The 19,497-nt window shown below is 50.2% G+C and overlaps 1 protein-coding gene across 1 annotated transcript in view; it reads left to right on the top strand.

Moving 5' to 3' along the window:
* The first annotated feature begins 2,192 nt into the window (after positions 1-2,192).
* DACT1 (dishevelled binding antagonist of beta catenin 1) overlaps positions 2,193-19,497 on the top strand; it is a 31,175-nt gene continuing 13,870 nt past the window's right edge. The window contains exon 1 of the mRNA XM_048487081.1: positions 2,193-2,670. Within this exon, the coding sequence (XP_048343038.1) occupies positions 2,368-2,670 (303 nt within the window). The 5' untranslated portion in view covers positions 2,193-2,367. The remainder of the gene's footprint in view (positions 2,671-19,497) is intronic.

Below are 19,497 nucleotides of genomic sequence, written 5' to 3'. Positions count from 1 at the left end.
CAGCCATTTTATTCTACAGTAAACCATTATGGACTATAGAACCATAGATTTAGAAGGGACCCTAGAGGCCGTCTAGTCTAACCTCGTGCTCAACACAGGATCAGCCTAAAGTCCACTAGAGTCTGCCTCTTTGGGTGCAGCAACTGGATTGTCGCTAATCAGACCTTTCATGTAACAAAAATAATTGTGTCCCTTTGAGTCGCAACCAATTCACAGCAGGGCCAGGCAAGAAATGAGCAGAGGTATTCTGTTAGTTGTCTTCCTAGCATAGCGATCCTGGATTTCCCTGTGGACTTCCCACCCAACGACTAACTCCGACTGGCCCTGTTTAGCTTCCAAGCTCTGATGAGTTTGGGCTAGCCGGGTTAATTCAAGTCGGTACAAACCTTTCTCATGAGAGGTATGAATAGTTACGCTTCGTTTCAGACTGCAAGAATCCTAGTCCTATTACATTGCTTATTAGATGTCTCAGGCTATCAGCTGCATTGATTTACACTGTGCAGCCTGTCTTGATGAGCCCTGAGGTGCAGAATGGTAAGCTGCTGTACTGCAGTCCAAGCTCTGCTCAAGAACTGAGTTTGATCCCGAGGGAAGTCGGTTTCAGGTAGTTGGTTCAAGGTTGACTCTGCCTTCCATCTTCCTGAGGCTGGCGAAATGAGCACCCAGGTGAATGGGGAAGGCAACAGCAAACCACCCTGTAAATAAAGTCTGCCTAGTAAACATTGTGATGTGGGTCAGTAGTGACTCTGTGCTGCTCGCTCGGCGCCTTGTGGGCCAGTAGTAACTCTGGGTTCTTGCACAGGGGACTAAATTTCACCTGTCTTGAGTCACAGTGAGAAACATTATGAACAGCCTTGGATTAACCATTAAGCAAAAACAAAACAAAATGAGGTCCTCTTTACCCAATGAGGTCCTCTTTACCATAGGGCTTTTTCCCTTCCTATCTCTCTGCTAAGTATTGAAGCCGATTTCTTACCTCAGATTAATTTTGAGGATACGATCAAAGACTTTGCAATTCAAAAATCCAGGAGAAATTTTTTTTTGTAGTATAACTAAAGTTACAAGTAAGCAACACAGTTAACGTTGTCTTGTATTTTTGATTCGTGTCAAGTTAAAATGTTATGTATTTTCTAGGCAAGAAAGCCATGGGAGAATAGGTGTTTTTGTTTCAGACAAATAATGACATTTCTTCATTAGAATATATAATGTGTGTGTGTGTGTGTGTGTATGCACACATTTATACATGCATAAATTTATATAAGAGCAGCAGTGGCGTAGGAGGTTAAGAGCTCGCGTATCTAATCTGGACGAACCGGGTTTGATTCCCAGCTCTGCCGCCTGAGCTGTGGAGGCTTCTCTGGGGAATTCAGATTAGCCTGTGCACTCCCACACACGCCAGCTGGGTGACCTGGGGCTAGTCACAGCTTCTCGGAGCTCTCTCAGCCCCACCTACCTCACAGGGTGTTTGTTGTGAGGGGGGAAGGGCAAGGAGATTGTAAGCCCCTTTGAGTCTCCTGCAGGAGAGAAAGGGGGGATATAAATCCAAACTCTTCTTCACTCTTCTTCTTAAACACTGTGAGATACACATAAAACAGTTTACTGTTGCTTTTATTTTTAATGACATATGCAGTCTGTGAGGGTACCATAAAGGTCTTAATTTTGTTCACCGCCCTCAGCCCTTCGGGGGAGGGCGGTATAGAAATATAACCAATCAATCAATCATTCATTGATTCATTCATTCATTCATTCATTGATTCATTCATTCATTGATTAATTAATTAATTAATTAATTCAGCCCGGACTATCGATATTATAAATATCAGCAGCCATAAAAGGCAGGCAAAAAAATCTTATCAAGGAAAAACACAAAGACCCGGAGCCGGGGAGTGGGGCGGAGCTGAGTTCGAATCCCCCGCTCCGCCGTGGAACCCCGAGGCCCAGTCGCTCAGCCTTGCCCTACCTCGCGGGGCCGTTGTGCGGCTCCAAGCAAAGAAGGGCAAGGCGGGGCCCGAAGGGCGTTATAGCCGGGGCTGGGGGGCGCGCCGGGTGGTTTCTGGCAGGGAGAGGCGAGGAGGAGGAGGAGGAGGAGGAGGAGGAGTTGGGGGGGGGGAGTGGGTGGGCGTCGTCTGCCGAGCTGGAGGGGAGGAGCCGCTCCGGGGAAGGCGGGCGGGAGGGAGGGAGGGAGGCGGGCAGGGCACCCGGCGAGCCCAGCAAAAGGAGACGGAGGCGCCGAGCGAGCAGCACAGGCGGCGGCGGAGGATGGAGACGGAGGCGGCGGCGGCGGCGGCCCTGCTGGAGCTCCGGCGCGTCCCCGGCTGAGCGTCTGCAGCCCCTCCCGCCCGCGGGGAGCCCGTCCCGGCCTCGGGGATGAAGGCGAGCCCGGAGCCGCCGCCGGAGCCGCCGGAGGGCGTCGTGGGGCGGCGGGAGCCCGACGCGCGCGGCTGTCCCCGGGAGGAGGCGGAGCGGCTGCGCACCCGGGAGCGCCTGGAGGCCACCCTGGCCGGGCTGGCCGAGCTGGAGTTCCTCCGCCAGCGCCAGGAGCTGCGCGTCCGCCGCCTGCTGGGGGCCCCGCCCGCCGAGCCCCCCCCGGGAGATGGGGCCGGGGGCGCCCCTCGCAGCTGGGAGGAGACCTTCCTGGAGGAGAACATCCTGCTCCTGAGGAGGCAGCTGGTGAGATTCCGGGGGAGGGAGCCGCGAGGGGTGCCTCTGAACATGTGCAGAGTGCTTGGCCGCCGGGAGGGACGAGGCTGGGCGGGCGGACACTCCAGGCGTCGCGTGGATGCTGGCCTTTTTTGGGGTGTGTGCGTGTGTGTGTGTGTAATTCGGATCGAGGCTGCAAGCCTTCCCTCCCCACCCCGCACCCAAGGCTGCGCGGGGGAAGACCGATCCTCCAGAAGATAGCGCGATCCTAAGGAGACTGGAATCCTGCGCAGGATCTCCCTCCATGGGAGCCAGAGGGGGCGTCTAGACGTCTGATCCCCCCCCCCCCCTTATAAATGTATAGACTGGGAGCTAAAGGATTGCAGGTCTGAGATAGAAGCCTTTTTCCCGTCTGCAGAGCACAATGGAGAGGGGGGGGGGACATCGCATCGGCGTCCCCCCCCCCCAAAAAAAAGAAACTAACCCTGGACTCCCCAAGGCGGACGGCTCTCCGCCACCCTCCTCTTCTTCCCTTCTCCCTTTGCTCATAATCCATAAGGCATAACAATAGCAGCCCCTACCTTATTGTGATTAATCGCTGCAGCTTCCAAATGAATCTGGTGTGTGTGTGTGTGTGTGTGTGTGTGACTGAAAGCAACCTTAGATTGCCCCCCCCCCACACTCCCATGTCATCTCTAGTTCTCTCCCCCCCCAATTCAGTATTCCAGCCAGTCTTGTCTCTTTTCATTGGCAATTGCAGTGTGTGTGTGTGTGTGTGTGTGTTATTTTTTGCAAAATGGGGAAGGGGAGGCGGAAGAAACCAGCATTAAGGCAAAGGGTTGCCTGTTCACTGGCCTGTCATTGGGGGGTGGGGGGTGGGGGAGATCCATTTGCTTCCGCCCATGTTGCAAACAGCGTGCAGCACACGTGGAGCCGGCAGATGCCTCCGGTCCTGGATCGGGGCCGAAAGCGCTTCATCTTATTGGCTTTCTGTCAGTGCCCTCCTAGCCTTTCTAGGTTGCTGCCTTTGCAGAAGCTGCGGTCGATGCTAAGGTCTCTGGATGTCAGTGATCCGCACCGTCTTTACTCAGGTGTAAGGCTGACTGTGCCCCCAGCTCAGCGATCAGGGAATTGCAGCAGAAAAGCGTGGCGGTTGGAGCTGTCCTGCAGGGATTTCCCCTGCATAAAACCCTGCGCCACCCCATTGATCAGGAACAGTGGGGCCCTTGTGCGAGTTCTGAGTCCATCAGGCGAGAAAATGCTTCCTCTGGAACAGAAGGGAGCTGGGGAGAACCTCTTTTTGGGGCAGAACATAAAGCCGGACAGTTGCGTTTGCTGAGCCGATACTTCCCTAGCCAAATTGACTGCATTCCAGTGGGGTTTTATTGCCGGAGGGGCTTCCCGCAGCTCTTGCAATTCTGTTCCTCTGCGGAGACTCGTGTGGGAAGCGGTGCCCTGCGGAACAGACCCCGCTGTTACAGAGGGGCTTTGTGCTGGTTTTTTTTTTTCCAGCAGTGAGTCTACAGAAGAGGGCACTGTAATAAAAAGCAAACTGTGGTGTCTCCGGAGGGAACTGGGTGGAATGGAGAGATGGCGGCTGGGGGAACCCGGATGCCGGTCCCTACTTGGCCCTGAAGCACATCGGCTAACTGGGCTAGGCGCAGGGTCGCTCTCTTGCTCATTGACACTGTCCTTGCCTACCTCGCAGGGGTGAGGTGAGGAGATCAGACTGCATGTCACCTGGAGTTTCTTGTGTGGGTAGTGGTGCTCTGTGGATCAGACCCTTCTGTTACAGAGGGGCTTTTGTGCCGTGTTTTTTTCCAGCAGTGTTTCTGCGGCAGAGGTAACTATAATAAAAAGCAAACCCTGGTGTCTCCAGAGGGAATTGTCGGGGTGGAATGGAGACGTGGAAATTGGGGAAACCCTGGTTCAAGTCCCTACTCAACCCTGAAGCACGTCGGATGACTGGGCTAGGCGCACTCTCTCTCTCATGCTCGTTGACTCTCCTAGCCTACCTTGCAGGGGTGATGTGAGGAGGAGTCCATGTCACCTGGAGTTCCTTGTGTGGGAAGCGGTGCCCTATGGATCAGACCCTTCTTGTGCCCCTCTTGGAAAAAGGGCAGGGAAAAATGGGTTGGGTAGATAGAAGAACCGGAGTCAGCGGGTTGGCAGGGCTGGTGATCTATCTGTTCTTTGCCAGTACAGGATTTGCCAGCTAAGTTCAGCTTCTTGGGTCTAAGTAAATGACTGAGAAGGGACCCTGGCTCAGGGAAAGAGCCTGTGATTGGCATGCGGAAGGTCCCAAGTTCTATCCCCGGCATCTCCAGTTAAAAGAACAAAAAGAACAAAAAGGCAAACTCTGCTGGGGATGATTAGGAAAGGAATTGATAATAAAACTGCAAGGATTGTCATGCCCTTATATAAGAGCACCTTCCTTATGAGGAAAGTGCTCTTATGAGGAAAGGCTGCAGCGTTTGGGACTCTTTAGTTTGGAGAGGAGACGTCTGAGGGGGGATATGATTGAAGTCTATAAAATTATGCATGGGGTAGAAAATGTTGACAGAGAGAAATTTTTCTCTCTTTCTCACAATACTAGAACCAGGGGGCATTCATTCAAGAAAAATGCTGGGGGAAGAAGAATTAGAACTAATAAAAGGAAAACACTTCTTCACGCAACGTGTGATTGGTGTTTGGAATAATAGCTTCCTACAGGAGGTGGTGATGGCCCACTTTAACCTGGATAGCTTTTAAAAGGGGCTTGGATTAAGATTTATGGAGAGGAGAAGTCAATTTATGGCTACCAATCTTGATCCTCTTTGATCTAGAGATTGCAAAATGCCTTAACAGACCAGGAAAGTGCTTTCAGGAGCATTTCAGAGCCAGCACTTGAAGGCCATTGCTTTCAATATCCTACATGTGAACTCCCAAAAGGCACCTGGTGGGCCACGTGAAAGTAGCGCAGAGAGCTGGACTAGATGGACTCTGGTCTCGATCCAGCTGGCTTTGTTCTTATGTTCTTATGTTCTAAAAGCCGTGAAGCGTGTCCGCACTTTTGCAAAAAGAGTACTGTGTTCAGTTCTTGAGTCAGCCAACATCTCAAAAAAAGGATATTGAAAAGAGAGATAGAAAAAGTGCAGAGAAAGGGCAACTAGGATGATTTGAGGGACTGGAGGCACCTTCCTTATGAGGAGAGGCTGCAGCCGTTTAGGAGGCCTCCTTTAGTTTTAGGAGAGGAGAGATCGCCTAGAGGGGGATAATGATTGAAGTCTATAAAATTATGCATTGGTAGAAAATGTGGACAGAGAGAAATATCTCTCTCTTTCTCACAACACTAGAACCAGGGGGCATCCATTGAAAATGCTGGAGGGAAGAATGAGAGGAATCTCAATAAAAAGGAAACACTTCTTCACACAACAGTGTGATTGGTGTTTTGGAATATGCTGCCACAGGGAGGTAGGTGATGCGGGCCACCTAACCTGGATTAGCTTGCTAAAAAGGGCTTGGACAGATTTCTGGAGGAGAAGTCGATCTCTGGCTCCCAATCTTGATCCTCCTTGATCTCAGATTGCAAATGCCTTAGCAGACCAGGTGCTCGGGAGCAGCAGCAGCAGCAGAAGGCCATTGCTTTCACCTCCTGCATGTGAGCTCCCAAAGGCACCTGGTGGGCCACTGCGAGTAGCAGAGTGCTGGACTAGATGGACTCTGGTCTGATCCAGCTGGCTTGTTCTTATGTTCTTAAAAAGAAAAAGAGTTTGGAGTTCTGTCCCCCCTTTCTCTCCTGCAGGAGACTCAAAGGGGCTTACAATCTCCTTTCCCTTCCCCCCTCCCCCCAACAAACACCCTGTGAGGTGGGTGGGGCTGAGAGAGCTCCGAGAAGCTGTGACTAGCCCAAGGTCACCCAGCTGTCACGTGTCGGAGTGCACAAGCTAATCTGGTTCCCCAGATAAGCCCCCGCAGCTCAAGTGGCAGAGCGGGGAATCAAACCTGGTTTTCCAGATTAGAGTGCACCTGCTTTTAACCACTACACCACGCTGGCTCTCGACAGGACAGGCTAGCCAGTGATGTGAAAAACCCTAGAGATTGACTTCCAGTCTGAGTGGTCTGTATTGACCGTGATGGACCAAGGGTATGATCCAGTAGAGGTCAGCTTCATGGGTCATGTAGGGCAAAACCCTGCAATGTGGACGAACATCTGCTCGGCGGGTGTTGGGGCTGCCATCCAGCTGCTCCGAGCATCTTCTTCCCACGCTGCCTTTGGGGAAGAATTCAGGGTATCTTCTCCTGGGTTCCCCCACGAGGTCCATCCCAAACAGAGAGCCAGCATGAAATGGCAGATACGACAGCAGACTCGAATCTGGTGAACCAGGTTTGATTCCCCACTTCTCCACATAAGCAGAAGAGCAGGGGTGTCAAACTCGCGGCCCTCCAGATGTGTGCATGAACTACAATTCCCATCAGTCCCTCCCAACATGAGCATTGGCTATACTGGCAAGGGCTGATGGGAATTGTAGTTCGTGAACATCTGGAGGGCTGCGAGTTTGACACCTGTGCTGTAGAGTGTAATCTAGAGAACCAGGCTTGGTTCCCCACTCCTGCACATGAAGCCTGCTGGGTGACCTTGGGCTAGTCACAGTTCTCTCAGAACTCAGCCCCACCTGCCTCACGAGGGGCCCATTGTGGGAAAGGGAAGGAGTTTGTCAGCCACTTTGAGACTCCTTTCGGTAGAGAAAAGCAGGATATAAAAACCAACTCGTCTTTTCTTCTTCTGTGTGGGGCCTGTGAGAGGAGCAGCAGTGGCGTAGGAGGTTAAGAGCTCGTGTATCTAATCTGAAGGAACCGGGTTTGATTCCCAGCTCTGCCGCCTGAGCTGTGGAGGCTTATTTGGGGAATTCAGATTAACCTGTGCACTCCCACACATGCCAGCTGGGTGACCTTGGGCTAGTCACAGCTTCTCGGAGCTCTCTCAGCCCCACCTACCTCACAGGGTGTTTGTTGTGAGGGGGGAAGGGCAAGGAGATTGTAAGCCCCTTTGAGTCTCCTGCAGGAGAGAAAGGGGGGATAAAAATCCAAACTCTTCTTCTTCTCTAACTGGACCCAGATAGCCCTGGTACCGGCCTAAGAGGCAGTGGCAGGCACAAACGGTGCACTTCATTGTCAAGTTGATGCGATGCTCTTCAGGGGTTTGCTACCCCAGCTGGGCGCTTGGACTCCTCCCTTGGATCATAAACCATTAACTCAGTAGTGTGTGTTCAGAATTAGAACTTGCAGGGAAAGGAGCCATGGGCCGGAGGAGGCAAGGAGAAAATTGTGGGTTGGTGGGAGACAGTAATGGGGAATGTGGTTGGAGAACCAGACGAGCGATCGAGGACTCGTGAGGGACGCCAAAGTGGTGGAAGAGCTAGAGAAGAAAGAAGTCTATAGCAAGGAAATCGGGTTGAACTAAACTATTTAGCCTCCATGTTTTCTGTGTTTGGCCCTTACGTTGCCCTCTACGTTGAAGTCGCAGCTTGCAAAATTTCCCTGTTCTGTTCCTCTTAAAAGATATGGCAACTCTTTCCAGGTCTGGAGCCCGCCCGCCCGCCCCCCAAAGCTGTTTCTGCCTCTTGGGGGCCTGTGACAGATTTTTAGCTGACTGGACAACCCGTCCTTTCCCTCCCAGGACTGGGGCTGCAAATATTCCAGTGGCTCCGTTCCCAGACAAGGTGGGGCACTTGTGAACATTCTGAGCCACTGCAGCAATGCGGCGAATTGGTTCCGGTGCTGGGAATTTCATCACCTCAAATATGACGTGGTGTATCTGTCCAGAGGACGGGTCTTCTCTTTTGCACATGTGAGCTGGCGGGAAGTAAGAGGAATTCAAAAACTCATTGCTTGTCCAGCAAGGGCAGCCCCATTCACTGCCACATATCTGTAGCAGTGGATTTTGGCAGGAAGTTATCTGTAGGCAGGGTTAGGAACAAAAAGTTGACCTAGGCCGTTTCCGCACGACACAATCGTACCTGGTTACAACCGCTTTCTTACAATCTGGGTCTGTTTTATCCTGGTTTCTCCCTTCGCATGGCTGCCCGTTTTGTGAAGGAATCCAGTGAAGACCGGGAGGAAATACTCCAATTTTTTTTTTTTTTTGCATGAGCCCGGGACTACTGTATTTACATTGCAAGCGTTTCTGAGCATGCCCGGTGTCCCACGTTCTGATTGGCTGTTGTTTTTGAGTGGCAGCTTGAATGAATGTCAGATCAGGCAGCTGGGCGGGGGAAAATAAACTGGTTCTGCTCCCGTGGTGTTTGCACTGTAGCGGGCAATTTGGCGATTTTTGAATACTCCGGAAGGAGGGAAATATTATGGGGCTAACCCGCTTGAGGACCAGGAACTGTTCAAACTTCTTGTATGGAACGGAGTATTTCTCTTGGTCAACGGCCCTAGGCTCATAAGGAGAAGCATTTATCTGAACAGAGAAACATTTGCAAACTGGGGAAATGTCTATTTCCTCCCTTTCGTCCTACTGGCTAGCAGTGCGCTGCAAGTTATGGCATTTGTACAATTGTTTGCAGGTTTGTAACTTCAGCCCAGACTAGCCAGAGTTTATCAGAACTTGGAAATTTAAGTAGAGTTGGCCTTGGTTAGTGTTTGGGTGGGAGACAAGCAGGGAGATCTGGGTTGCTATGCAGGCAGACCATAGCAAATCCCATTGGTTCCTCTCTTCCCTTAAAACCCCCTTATGGGGTTGCATAAGTTGGTTGCAACTCGATGGCACTTAATTATTATTAACTTTTCTGTCATATGATCCTAGATGTAATGTACATTTAGAAGAGTGTCAGAGCTTGTTGGGGGCCAAGCCGGTACATATCAGGGCCTCCTTATCTCTGGGCAAAAATGTGGCAAAGGCTACAGCATCTCCCAAGGTCTCTAAGTGCCCTTTGGCATAATTGCTTTGTTCTGTGTGAATTTCTGGCCCTTTCTTTTACATGCTGATCCCTCTCTCTCTCTCTTTCTTGGCCTTCTGAGCCCTGAGGTTTACTTTGATCCACCCTGACATCTTGGACCTCAGATTGGTTCCTGACTCTCTGGCTCCTTCCGCACATGCAGAATAAGGCACTTTCAAACTGCTTTCAGTGCTCTTTGAAGCTGTGCGGAATGGCAAAATCCACTTGCAAACAGTTGTGAAAGGGGTTTGAAAATGCATTATTGTGCGTGTGCGGGAGGGGCCTACGTTTGGGTCTGGCTTCCTCCCTCAAGATCTCAATCCTCCTGAAAATACTACCGTAGTTCAGTGCCAGTGTGGTGTAGTGGTTAGAGCAGGGGTTCCCAGTGTGGTCCTCATGGGTGCAGTGGGGGTACCTGCAAAGTGTCTTTCGAAAGTGTCGCTGTGCCCATGATGCTGTATCAGGGGAAAGGAGGAATTGCTAAGCTGCTTTGAGACTCCTTGAAGGTAGGGAAAAGCGGGGTATGAAAAACAACTCTTCTTCCTCTTCAGCGTGGTCAAGTGTATAGGTCCGATGTTTTAAAAGGGTTTGCATGGTTGCCTCTAGGTGGGGCTCCCTTGATTGTGATTGACTGCTTGAAGGACATTAGGGTTTTCTTGGGTCTGTCCTTCCTATTAGAGAAGTGGGTATTGCTGTCAGCAAGAATGCTCATTGATTAACTGGTGCAAACTGTTGTGTTTCACCCAACTGTCTGTTCCTGGCTGGTTTCCGGCATAACGTAAGGAGTTGGTTTGAACTGGTAAAACCCTTCATAACCCGGGACCCACATACCTGATGGAATACCTGTTCCAATTTCTACCTGAGCACAGCTTGTTTTCCTCCTAAGAACTACTTCGAAGAGTCCCTACAGATAGGGAGGTGCGTACATTAAAGATCAGCATCATGTGTCAGTTAGGATCAGAAGAAAAGCTTATCCCCATTCTCTCCACTCCGTGCATAATTTTATAGGCTTTTATCATGACTCTCTTCACTCTCTGTTTTTCTAAGCTAAACAGCCCTAAATATTTTAAGCCATTCTGATAGGGTAGCTGCTCTAGCCTCCCAAATCATTATCGGACACTCTTTTCTATACCTCTTCAAGCTCCACAATATCCTTTTCCAAGTGTGATGACCAGACATTTAGTGACCCTTAAAAGCCCTTTTCCAAAGACACTGTCTCGTGTGTGAACAAGATGGAGAACAGTGTGCCGTTCTGGAGGGCTCACTTCAAAACAGATTTGGACTTCTTCACAGTGTGCATAGTTAAACTGTGGAACTTGCTGCCGTGGGATGTGGTCCTGGCCACCAACTTGGATGGTTGAAAAAGGGAGTGGAGAAGTTCATGGAGGATGGGGCTATCAGTGACTACCAGTCGTGATGAATATCTTCTCCCTCAGTGGGGGGATCCAAAAATTTTAGTAACAGGTTCCCATGGTGGTGGGATTCAAACTGGCTAGCGCCAATGGGGTTGGGCAGGGCACAACGGGGCATGGTCGGGCATTCCAGGGCGGGGCTGTGGCAAGGATGCAGCCGCTGTGCCGGTCCTTGGGCGGGAAATGAATGCACGCAGGCGCAGGCTTCCACGCACGCTGGTGCACCTCCTGCTGGACTGCTTCAAGTTCTGCGCGCTACTGCTGAGAGGAGGGGCACAACTAAGGCAAAAATCACGTGGCAAAATCACCAATTAGTAACCCCCTCTTGGCACACGCAAATAATTAGTAACCTACTCTCGGGAACCTGTGAGAACCTGCTGGATCCCACCTCTGTACTCCCTCCAGTATCAGAGGCAAAATGCCTCTTTCTATCAGTTGTCCAGGAATGTGGGCGGGAGGATGCTACTGCAGGCTTTCTGTTCTTGGGCTTCCTAGAGGTAGCCACTTGGCCGTTGTTTGAACAGAATGCTGGACTTAGTGGCGCTTGGTGTGATCTAGCAGGGTCTTTTTATTTTACCCCCACCCCAAATTAAGCTGCTTCTGGTTCATAGGTTTTGCTGGCACTGTTGTTTGTACCCAATTAAGTTTCATTGTGCATTGAGTCTCTTTTTAAAAAAGGTTGCTTTAATACATTTCTTGCATCTGTCCACTGCAACCCTTCACTCCCGCACTCCTTCCTGGAGAGACAGCGTGGTGCAGTGGTTAAGGGGAGGTGGACTCTAATCTGGAGAGCCATGGGGTTTGATTCCCCACTGCTCCACACAAATGGTGGACTCTAGTCTGGTGAATTTGATTTGTTTCCCTACTCCTCCACATGAAGCCTGCTGGGTGACCGTGGGCCAGTGACAGTTCTCTCCGAACTCTCTCACCGTACCTATTTCACCAGATGCCTGTTCCAAGGGGAGGAAGGGAAAGGGGTTTGTAAGTTACCTTGAGATTCTTTGCAGGAGAGAAAGTTGGGGACAATTCCAAACTCTCCTCCTCCTCCTCTTCCTCCTTTTACAATTTTGAATGTCAGGTCCTTTGGGCCACGGACCTGGCTCTCCTCTAGGAACCCAGACAGTTACATGCAGTGGTGGAATTCAAATAATTTAACAGCTGGTTGTTTACAAGCACCATTTTAACAACTGGTTCTGCCGAAGTGGTGCGAACCTGCTGAATCCCACCACTGGTTACATGCATTTGGGTGGCGCAATTTAAATCTAATGGGTAGGGATCGATTGCATGAGCGGGGCCTGGTCTGAAACATTTCTGTTCCACGGACAGCGAATGGGTGGCACACAGTGGCCAGATGGAAATCTCTGGGATACGTTTGTCATGTGGGGCTGCTATTACACATTCCTGTGTGTTGTAATGGAACTGTGCTTCTTAACATGATCATCTGGGCTTGCCTCCACGTGGGAATAGCTCTTCCTTTAGAGCAGCCATTCTCAACCAGGGTACCATGGTACCCTGGGGTGCCGTGAGCATGTCCCAGGGGTACCGCGGCAACACTACCCCCCCTCATTTTTGTGGTGTCTCCCACTGGCGCCAGCAAAGACATGGAGCTGGCCCATGGGGCAGGGCCTGCCACAAGGTCAGCAGCCCCTCCCCCCAGCGCTTCCCTTCACCCTGGGAGGGGAAGGTGGGGTGTGTGGCAAGCAGGGGCAATGGGAGAGGAAGGTGGAGGGTGGCGGCAGGGGTACCATGAGATATGAAGAGTGAGGTCAAGGGTACCCTGACCTCGAAAAGGTTGGGAAACACTGCTTTAGAGTAATAAAGTACATTTAGGATGCCATCAATATACTAGGTTGGGTTTATATTATTCTTAAATTAGGTTTTGTAGTTTTAATTGCATGTTATAATGAACTTTTTATCTATGTTGTATCTATACGTTTTTAGCCACCCTGAGCCTGGCTCTGCCAGGAAAAGGTGGGGGGACAAATTGTCAAATGATAAATAAATAAAACAAAATTGCATGCGATCTTTCTAGACTAGGGCTGCTAGATCCTTGGGCTGGATATTTCTACAGGTTGCAGGACCAGCATGGCCTAGCAGTGGAGAATGCTGAAGATCTGGAGACCCAAAATCAGATCTCTGGCATGAAGCTTGCTGCGTGGACTTGGGGCAGAGGTGGAATCCAGCAGGTTCTCACCAGTTCCCGAGAATGGGTTACTAATTATTTGTGTGTACCAAGAGGGGGTTACTAACTGGGTCTGCTTTTCCGTTAGAAATTCCATTAGGTCCAAAAATCATAAAGTCCTGTTGTTTCCTATGTGGCTGGTTAGCGAAGGTAGAAAACGGGATCATTCTCCCTGTTGGGCTGTTTTAAAAATATGTTTTAGAAATATGGTCAAGTTCCTTGTTTAAGGAAAGTCTCCTTCTTTTGATTTCTAGAAACAAAATTAAGTATTTGAAAGTATTAAGTATTTGACAGGCAGTCAATTAGAGGAAAAGTAGTTGTTTCTGTTGGCAGTAGACGATAGGACTTGCTATAATGAGTTTAAACTATGGACAGAAAGATACCAGCTGGAAATTAGGAACTTTTTTTTACAGTAAGAATTTTTTACAGTAACAGAGAAATTATTAATGCTCCGCCCCCGGAATGCCCAGCCACGCCCCCGTCGTGCCCCGCCCAGCCCCATTGGCGCTACGCCACTGTTTGAATCCCACCACCATGGGAACCTGTTACTAAAATTTTTGGATCCCACCACTGACTTGGGGTGTTCGCTCTTCTCTTGTAGGATAGTTGTGAAGATCATAAAAGGCAGGGAGAATCCTCCACACTTTTCTGAAGTCATTGGAGGAAGGTAATAATAATTGCGTGCTGTCAAGACACAGTTGATTTATGGCGACCCCGTAGGGTTTTCAAGCTAAGAGATGTTCAGAGGTAGTTTGCCATTACCTGTTTCTGCCTGGACTTCCTTGGTGGTCTTGGGGGATAGAGACTGTCAAAAATGACAGTGCCTGGAAGTACCTGGAAGCGACCCCAGAGCGCATCACAATACTCTTAAGAACTTCCCAGATCTCTGTGCTTTTTACCACAAAGATGGAGGAAATTCCTAGAGTGTCACCCGTCATAGTGACCTCATTTCCAGGAACTTGACTGGAAGGGACGCTGCTGTGTTTCGTGATGGCGTTCCCCCTCCCTTTATGCCCCTGCTGTTCATTTGGGCAGGGACCGGAAGCTGGTGGGAAGAGGTTTTCCGCCAAAGGGGACAGCCTGGTAAAGCTGCTCGGCAGTCTGAACTTTTTCCCCCATCGAAAGGGGCTCAGCAGCACAGAAGATGAGCCAAACGGGGCAGCAAATCATTTTGCGGCTCTCCAAGGGCCTGCCCGTCCTCCTGTGGGGAAGCACAATAAGATTCCGAGGCGTCTCCGAATGTGTCTTTGTGGGGCTCCGGCGGTGAAATTTAATCCTTCAGTTGATGGTCAGTGACAAGGATCAAGAGGCAAGCCTTGAGTCTGATTGCTTCAAGACCAGTTTTTCCACGCCGCTGCTTTATGGCGTGCTATGTTTACATCTGCTTCCTTTCCTTATTAAGTTTGATCTTGTTCGTGAACCAAGAATGCAAGAAGAATCTTGGGTCGGATTCCAAGTCCTGCAAGCAGAACAACATTTGTAGAACAGGCCTTCTCCCCCATCCTGTGGCAGCTCTCTGAGCCCCCCCCCCCAAAAAAAAACATTTAGACCCTCTGGACACCAGTCCCAAGGGTAGAACTGCGGGTAATCAAAATAGGAGGTAGGGGGAGTCAGCAAAAAAAGCCCCTCTACTATCAAAACTTTGGTACTTCGGCCCCATTTTGAGAAGACTCACTGGAAAAGACAATAAGGCTAGGAAAAGTTGAAAGTAGCAGGACAAGAGGAAGACCCAACGTGAGATGGATAGATGCAGTCCAGGAAGCCAAGGCCTTCAGTTTGCAAGACTCTTCACTACATTTTGGAGGACATTAATTCATAGGGTTGCCAGAAGTCAGAAGCGTAACACGTACACACCAGCAAAAGGGGTATTTTGTCAGCCGAACACACCCCTTAGATCAGACCTGGGCATTATACGGCCCGCGGGCCACATCCAGCCCACCAGATGACCCTGACTGGCCCCCCTGCCTTGTTAGAGCGGGCCAGGAGTGCTTTGAAAGCCCCGCCCAGAAGCCGGTTGCCTTGGCTGCCGGCTTCTGGGCTTTCAAAAGTGCTGCCTCTCAGCCTTGCTGGGGAGCAAGGCATCTTTGAAAACCCTGCAGAAGCCCGGTTGCCTTGGCTGCCACGCTTACCGAAGAGCTTTCAAAAGCGCCTAAGCCCTGCCTTTTGGCCCGGCCCTCCACAATATTTTCTGTTTCTTATGCGGCCCCATGGAAAAAATAATTGCCCACCCCTGCCTTAGATCAAAGCCCTTGCCTTTACTTTGCACCCTGTTGGGGCGCGTCTCTGCCCCAAGGAGCTTACAATGTAAAGTGTGACACTGGGGAGAAGTAGAGAGAAGTGTTTACAAATGCAGTTAGATTTCAGCCTGGAATACAGTGAGATGGTAGAATATTGAGGCAGGAACGTCATCCCTTCCGCTTCAAATGAGGATCCAATTTGTATGCTTTTCTATGTAACACATACCCCCTATGCACACAGAGTTGTCAGCTGCAAGTTGGAAAGTGTCTAGAGGTTATGGGGTTGGGGGTTGGGAAAGGTGGAGTTTTGGGAAGCTGAGGTGCACCTCGTCAAATGACAAAACCCCAGACTTGATCAATGAAGGAATCAATACTTTGAAGGCGGAATTCTCATTTATTGATGGCAAGCATAGGAAAGCTGTTGACTTATATTGTCAGAACGGAGTACATTCAAACAGGCGAAGCATTATATCACCCAGCACAGATACGTCAGGTCCACAACCCCCCTTCCCTTCTCTGTGTTAGGACAGTACCGTTTCATACGCACATACTCGCAAGCACACACATTCCTCAGTCAGTGAGATCTGGGATGAAGAAGAAGAGTTTGGATTTATATCCCCCCTTTCTCTCCTGCAGGAGACTCAAAGGGGCTTACAATCTCCTTGCCCTTCCCCCCTCACAACAAACACCCTGTGAGGTGGGTGGGGCTGAGAGAGCTCCGAGAAGCTGTGACTAGCCCAAGGTCATCCAGCTGGCATGTGTGGGAGTGTACAGGCTAATCTGAATTTCCCAGATAAGCCTCCACAGCTCAAGCGGCAGAGCGGGGAATCAAACCCGGTTCCTCCAGATTAGATACACGAGCTCTTAACCTCCTACGCCACTGCTGCTCCTGAAAACACTGTATCTCCCCCCTTCCTTCCCCCCCTCCCCCTGCAGCTTCAGAGTTAAGGGCAGACTGGTATAGAGAAACATTCTTAGGCCTGCTTAAGCAATAAGTGTTCAGTAGACAGTAATATGGCAGTAAGCATTCAGTGGACAGAAATATGGCAGGACCCAGGCTAAGAAACTAGAGGGTCATGACATCAAGGTATAATGCCATAGAGTCCACTCTCCAAAGCTACCCTTTCCTTTAGGGGACCTCTGTCATCTGGAGATCCATTGTAATCCCAGGAGGTTGACACACATATTTAAAAAAAATAACACATTGGCGTAAAATATTCTGGCAAAGGTCTTCAGGTACAGTATCGTTTTGAGAGAACAGTTAGCATTAAGGGACTTGGAAAAGGAACTGATAAGGGGGCACCTTTCATAGCCCATTTCCTCTTCAGCACTTCGTTGGGCAGGATTTGTAAAGTAGACCTGAGATTTGGTGTGGGGGGCTTTTAGGAATGGGGTGCTGCAGTCAAGCACGGGCTTCATGGTGGCTCCCAATGCTGGCATTAAACCATGTAGGCTTTCTTGGAAGGAGTCTCAGGTGGCTAACTTGGACGGGCCCCTTGTATTAGAATTTGAGAATAGGTTCTGTATTCCCCTTAAAAGTGGAGCAATGGCATTGTCGGTCCAACCCATAGACATGGACCCCAAAGTCTTTTTGGAGCTAAATGTGGTCAAATGCAGTGGGAGTCCACAGTGCCGTGCACCTATGCAATCTTGTTTTCAAGTGCCAAAGTGGGCTGTTTGGGCCCTTGGAAAGGTGCATCAGGGGTACCAGATCACCCGGTTATACTGTGCTGCGGGTCCGATCAAGATTGAGCTCTTTCCAGTGGCGTAATGTCCATTGGGCAAGGTGGGCATCTGCCCAGGGCTCAGGAATTTCGCAGGGCATGCTCCTGCGTTTTTATTTTTTTTGGTGTTTTTTCACGTGTCAGCCTGCAGGGGCGCATTTTAGAGATATCGGCACCGCAATTTCAGGGTATCATCAGGGGACTGTCCTTATGATGCTCCCCAAGTTTGGTTCAGGGGGTCCAAAGTTATGGACCCCCAAAGGGGTAGCCCCTATCCCCCATTGTTTCCAATGGGAGCTAAGGAGATGGGGGCTGCACCTTTGAGGGTCCATAACTTTGGCCCCCCTGAACCAAACTTCACCCACCAACCGCACCGCTCTCCCCTGGATGCTGCCACCGCCCACTCGCCCCCTGCATCTCAGCCTTTACTAAGTTCAGCCAGCAGGGAGGGGGGAAGCCACAAGCCACCAGGAGGGGAAGATGGGGGAGCTCCGCCTCCTTCTGCCGCCTATGGGGGGCATCAAACTCAGGTTTTGCCCAGGGCTCCAGTTTGCCTCGTTACGCCCCTGGCTCTTTCAATGGGCCTAGTTCAGTTCTAAAATTGTGTTGGCGTCCACAAGTCAGACCCATTGATGATGTAATGTCTAGCTTGGCCCTAAGGCTTAGCAGAAGGGGATTTGGGTTGCATCCTTGCCCAGTTAGTGCAGCTGTCATGTTGCCTTCCATCTCAACCCTCAGCCTCTCGTGCATGAAAAAGAAGAAGAGTTTGGATTTATATCCCTTTTCAATCTCCTTTCCCTTCCCACTACACACAACAAACACTATGAGGTGGGTGGGGCTGAGAGAGCTCCGAAGAACTGTGACTAGCCCAAGGTCACCCAGCTGGCATGTGTCGGAGTGCACAAGCTAATCTGGTGAACCAGATAAGCCTACACAGCTCAAGTGAGAGAGTGGGGAATCAAACCACTACACCATGCTGGCCTCTTAAGCAATGTCCAGCATTAATAGCAACCCCTATAAATCAACACCACGCTGGCACGTGCCCATGGAGTATGGCAATGGCATAACCAAACACAACATCTGAGACTAACAAAGGCAAAATATTAATAAGATACCTCATTTTCCTTCATATGAGAATAATCCCTGTAGGGGTATGTGTGTGTGTACCGATATCTAACGACGGTTTTATATCATTTGTCGCACCACTTAGGTTTTAGACCTTGATTCTATGTTGGGTGTTTTATGCTATGTTCTGAGGCAAATCTATTGTGGGATTTTGCATTTGTATAGTGTATTGTTTAAATGGGACTTCAAATGGGACTTTACCCATGCAAAGAGACAGTTTGGTGTAATTGTTTGAGCCCATGATACGGCCCCAGCCCATGATACGGCCCATTTCCTCTGCGTAGATCCGCAGATGGGAGCCAGGGAACGGTTTTTCAAGAATCGTGATTTTCGCGATTGTGAGGTAGTGGGGCTGGGAGAGTTCAGAGAGAACTGTGACTGGCCCAAGGTCACCCAGCAGGCTTGGTGTGTAGGTGTGGGGGAACAAACCTGGTTCACCAGATTAGAACCCACTTATCCTTAACTACTATACCATGCTGCCACTGGAGGGGGTTCTGGTGCCCTCTCAGGAGAGTGGAGGTATCAGGACTGTGGCCATATCACCAAGCAGCTAAGTGGCAGTCAGGTGGCTAGCAGTGCCCGTGTGGTGTAGTAGTTAAGTGCAGCGGACTCTAATCTGGATAACTGACTTCGATTCCTCCCTCTTCCATGTGAGTTGTATACTCTAATCTGGAGGACTGGGTTTGATTCCCTGTTTCTCCACATGAAGCTTGCTGGGTGACCTTGGGCTAGTTCACAGTTCTCTCTGAACTCTCTCAGCCCCGCCTGCCTCACAAGGTGTCTGTTGTGGAGAGAGGAAGGGAAAGGAGTTTGTAAGCCACTTTGAGACTCCTTATGGCTGAGAAAAGGTTTTCTCTCTCTTGTGCTGCAGTTCTCTTGTGCTTGTACTACAGTGTAGTGCTGTAGTAAGTTCTCTTGTGTTGATGCTCTCCAGTAAGGGTATTGTAGATGCTCAGAGGTGGGTAGTCTTCTTCAGCATGGTGTAGTGGTTAAGAGCAGGTGGATCTAATCTGGAGAACCGGATTTGATTCCCCACTCTTCCACCTGAGTGGCAGAGGCCTATCTGGTGAACCAGATGTGCTTCCGCACTCCTACATTCCTGCTGGGTGACCTTAGACTAGTCACAGTTCTTCAGAACTCTCTCAGCCCCATCTACCTCACAAGGGGTCTGTTGTGAGCTCCTAAATGAATTCACATCCTGCATGTGAGCTCCGCTGCTTCATATTGATGCGTTTGGGGCTGTGTAGGGATGGG

Source organism: Sphaerodactylus townsendi, linkage group LG02 (genome assembly GCF_021028975.2).
Source record: "Sphaerodactylus townsendi isolate TG3544 linkage group LG02, MPM_Stown_v2.3, whole genome shotgun sequence".
NCBI classification, from domain to species: domain Eukaryota; kingdom Metazoa; phylum Chordata; class Lepidosauria; order Squamata; family Sphaerodactylidae; genus Sphaerodactylus; species Sphaerodactylus townsendi.
Note: the sequence above shows the minus strand (reverse complement) of the source record. Positions and strands in the feature narration are given on the sequence as shown.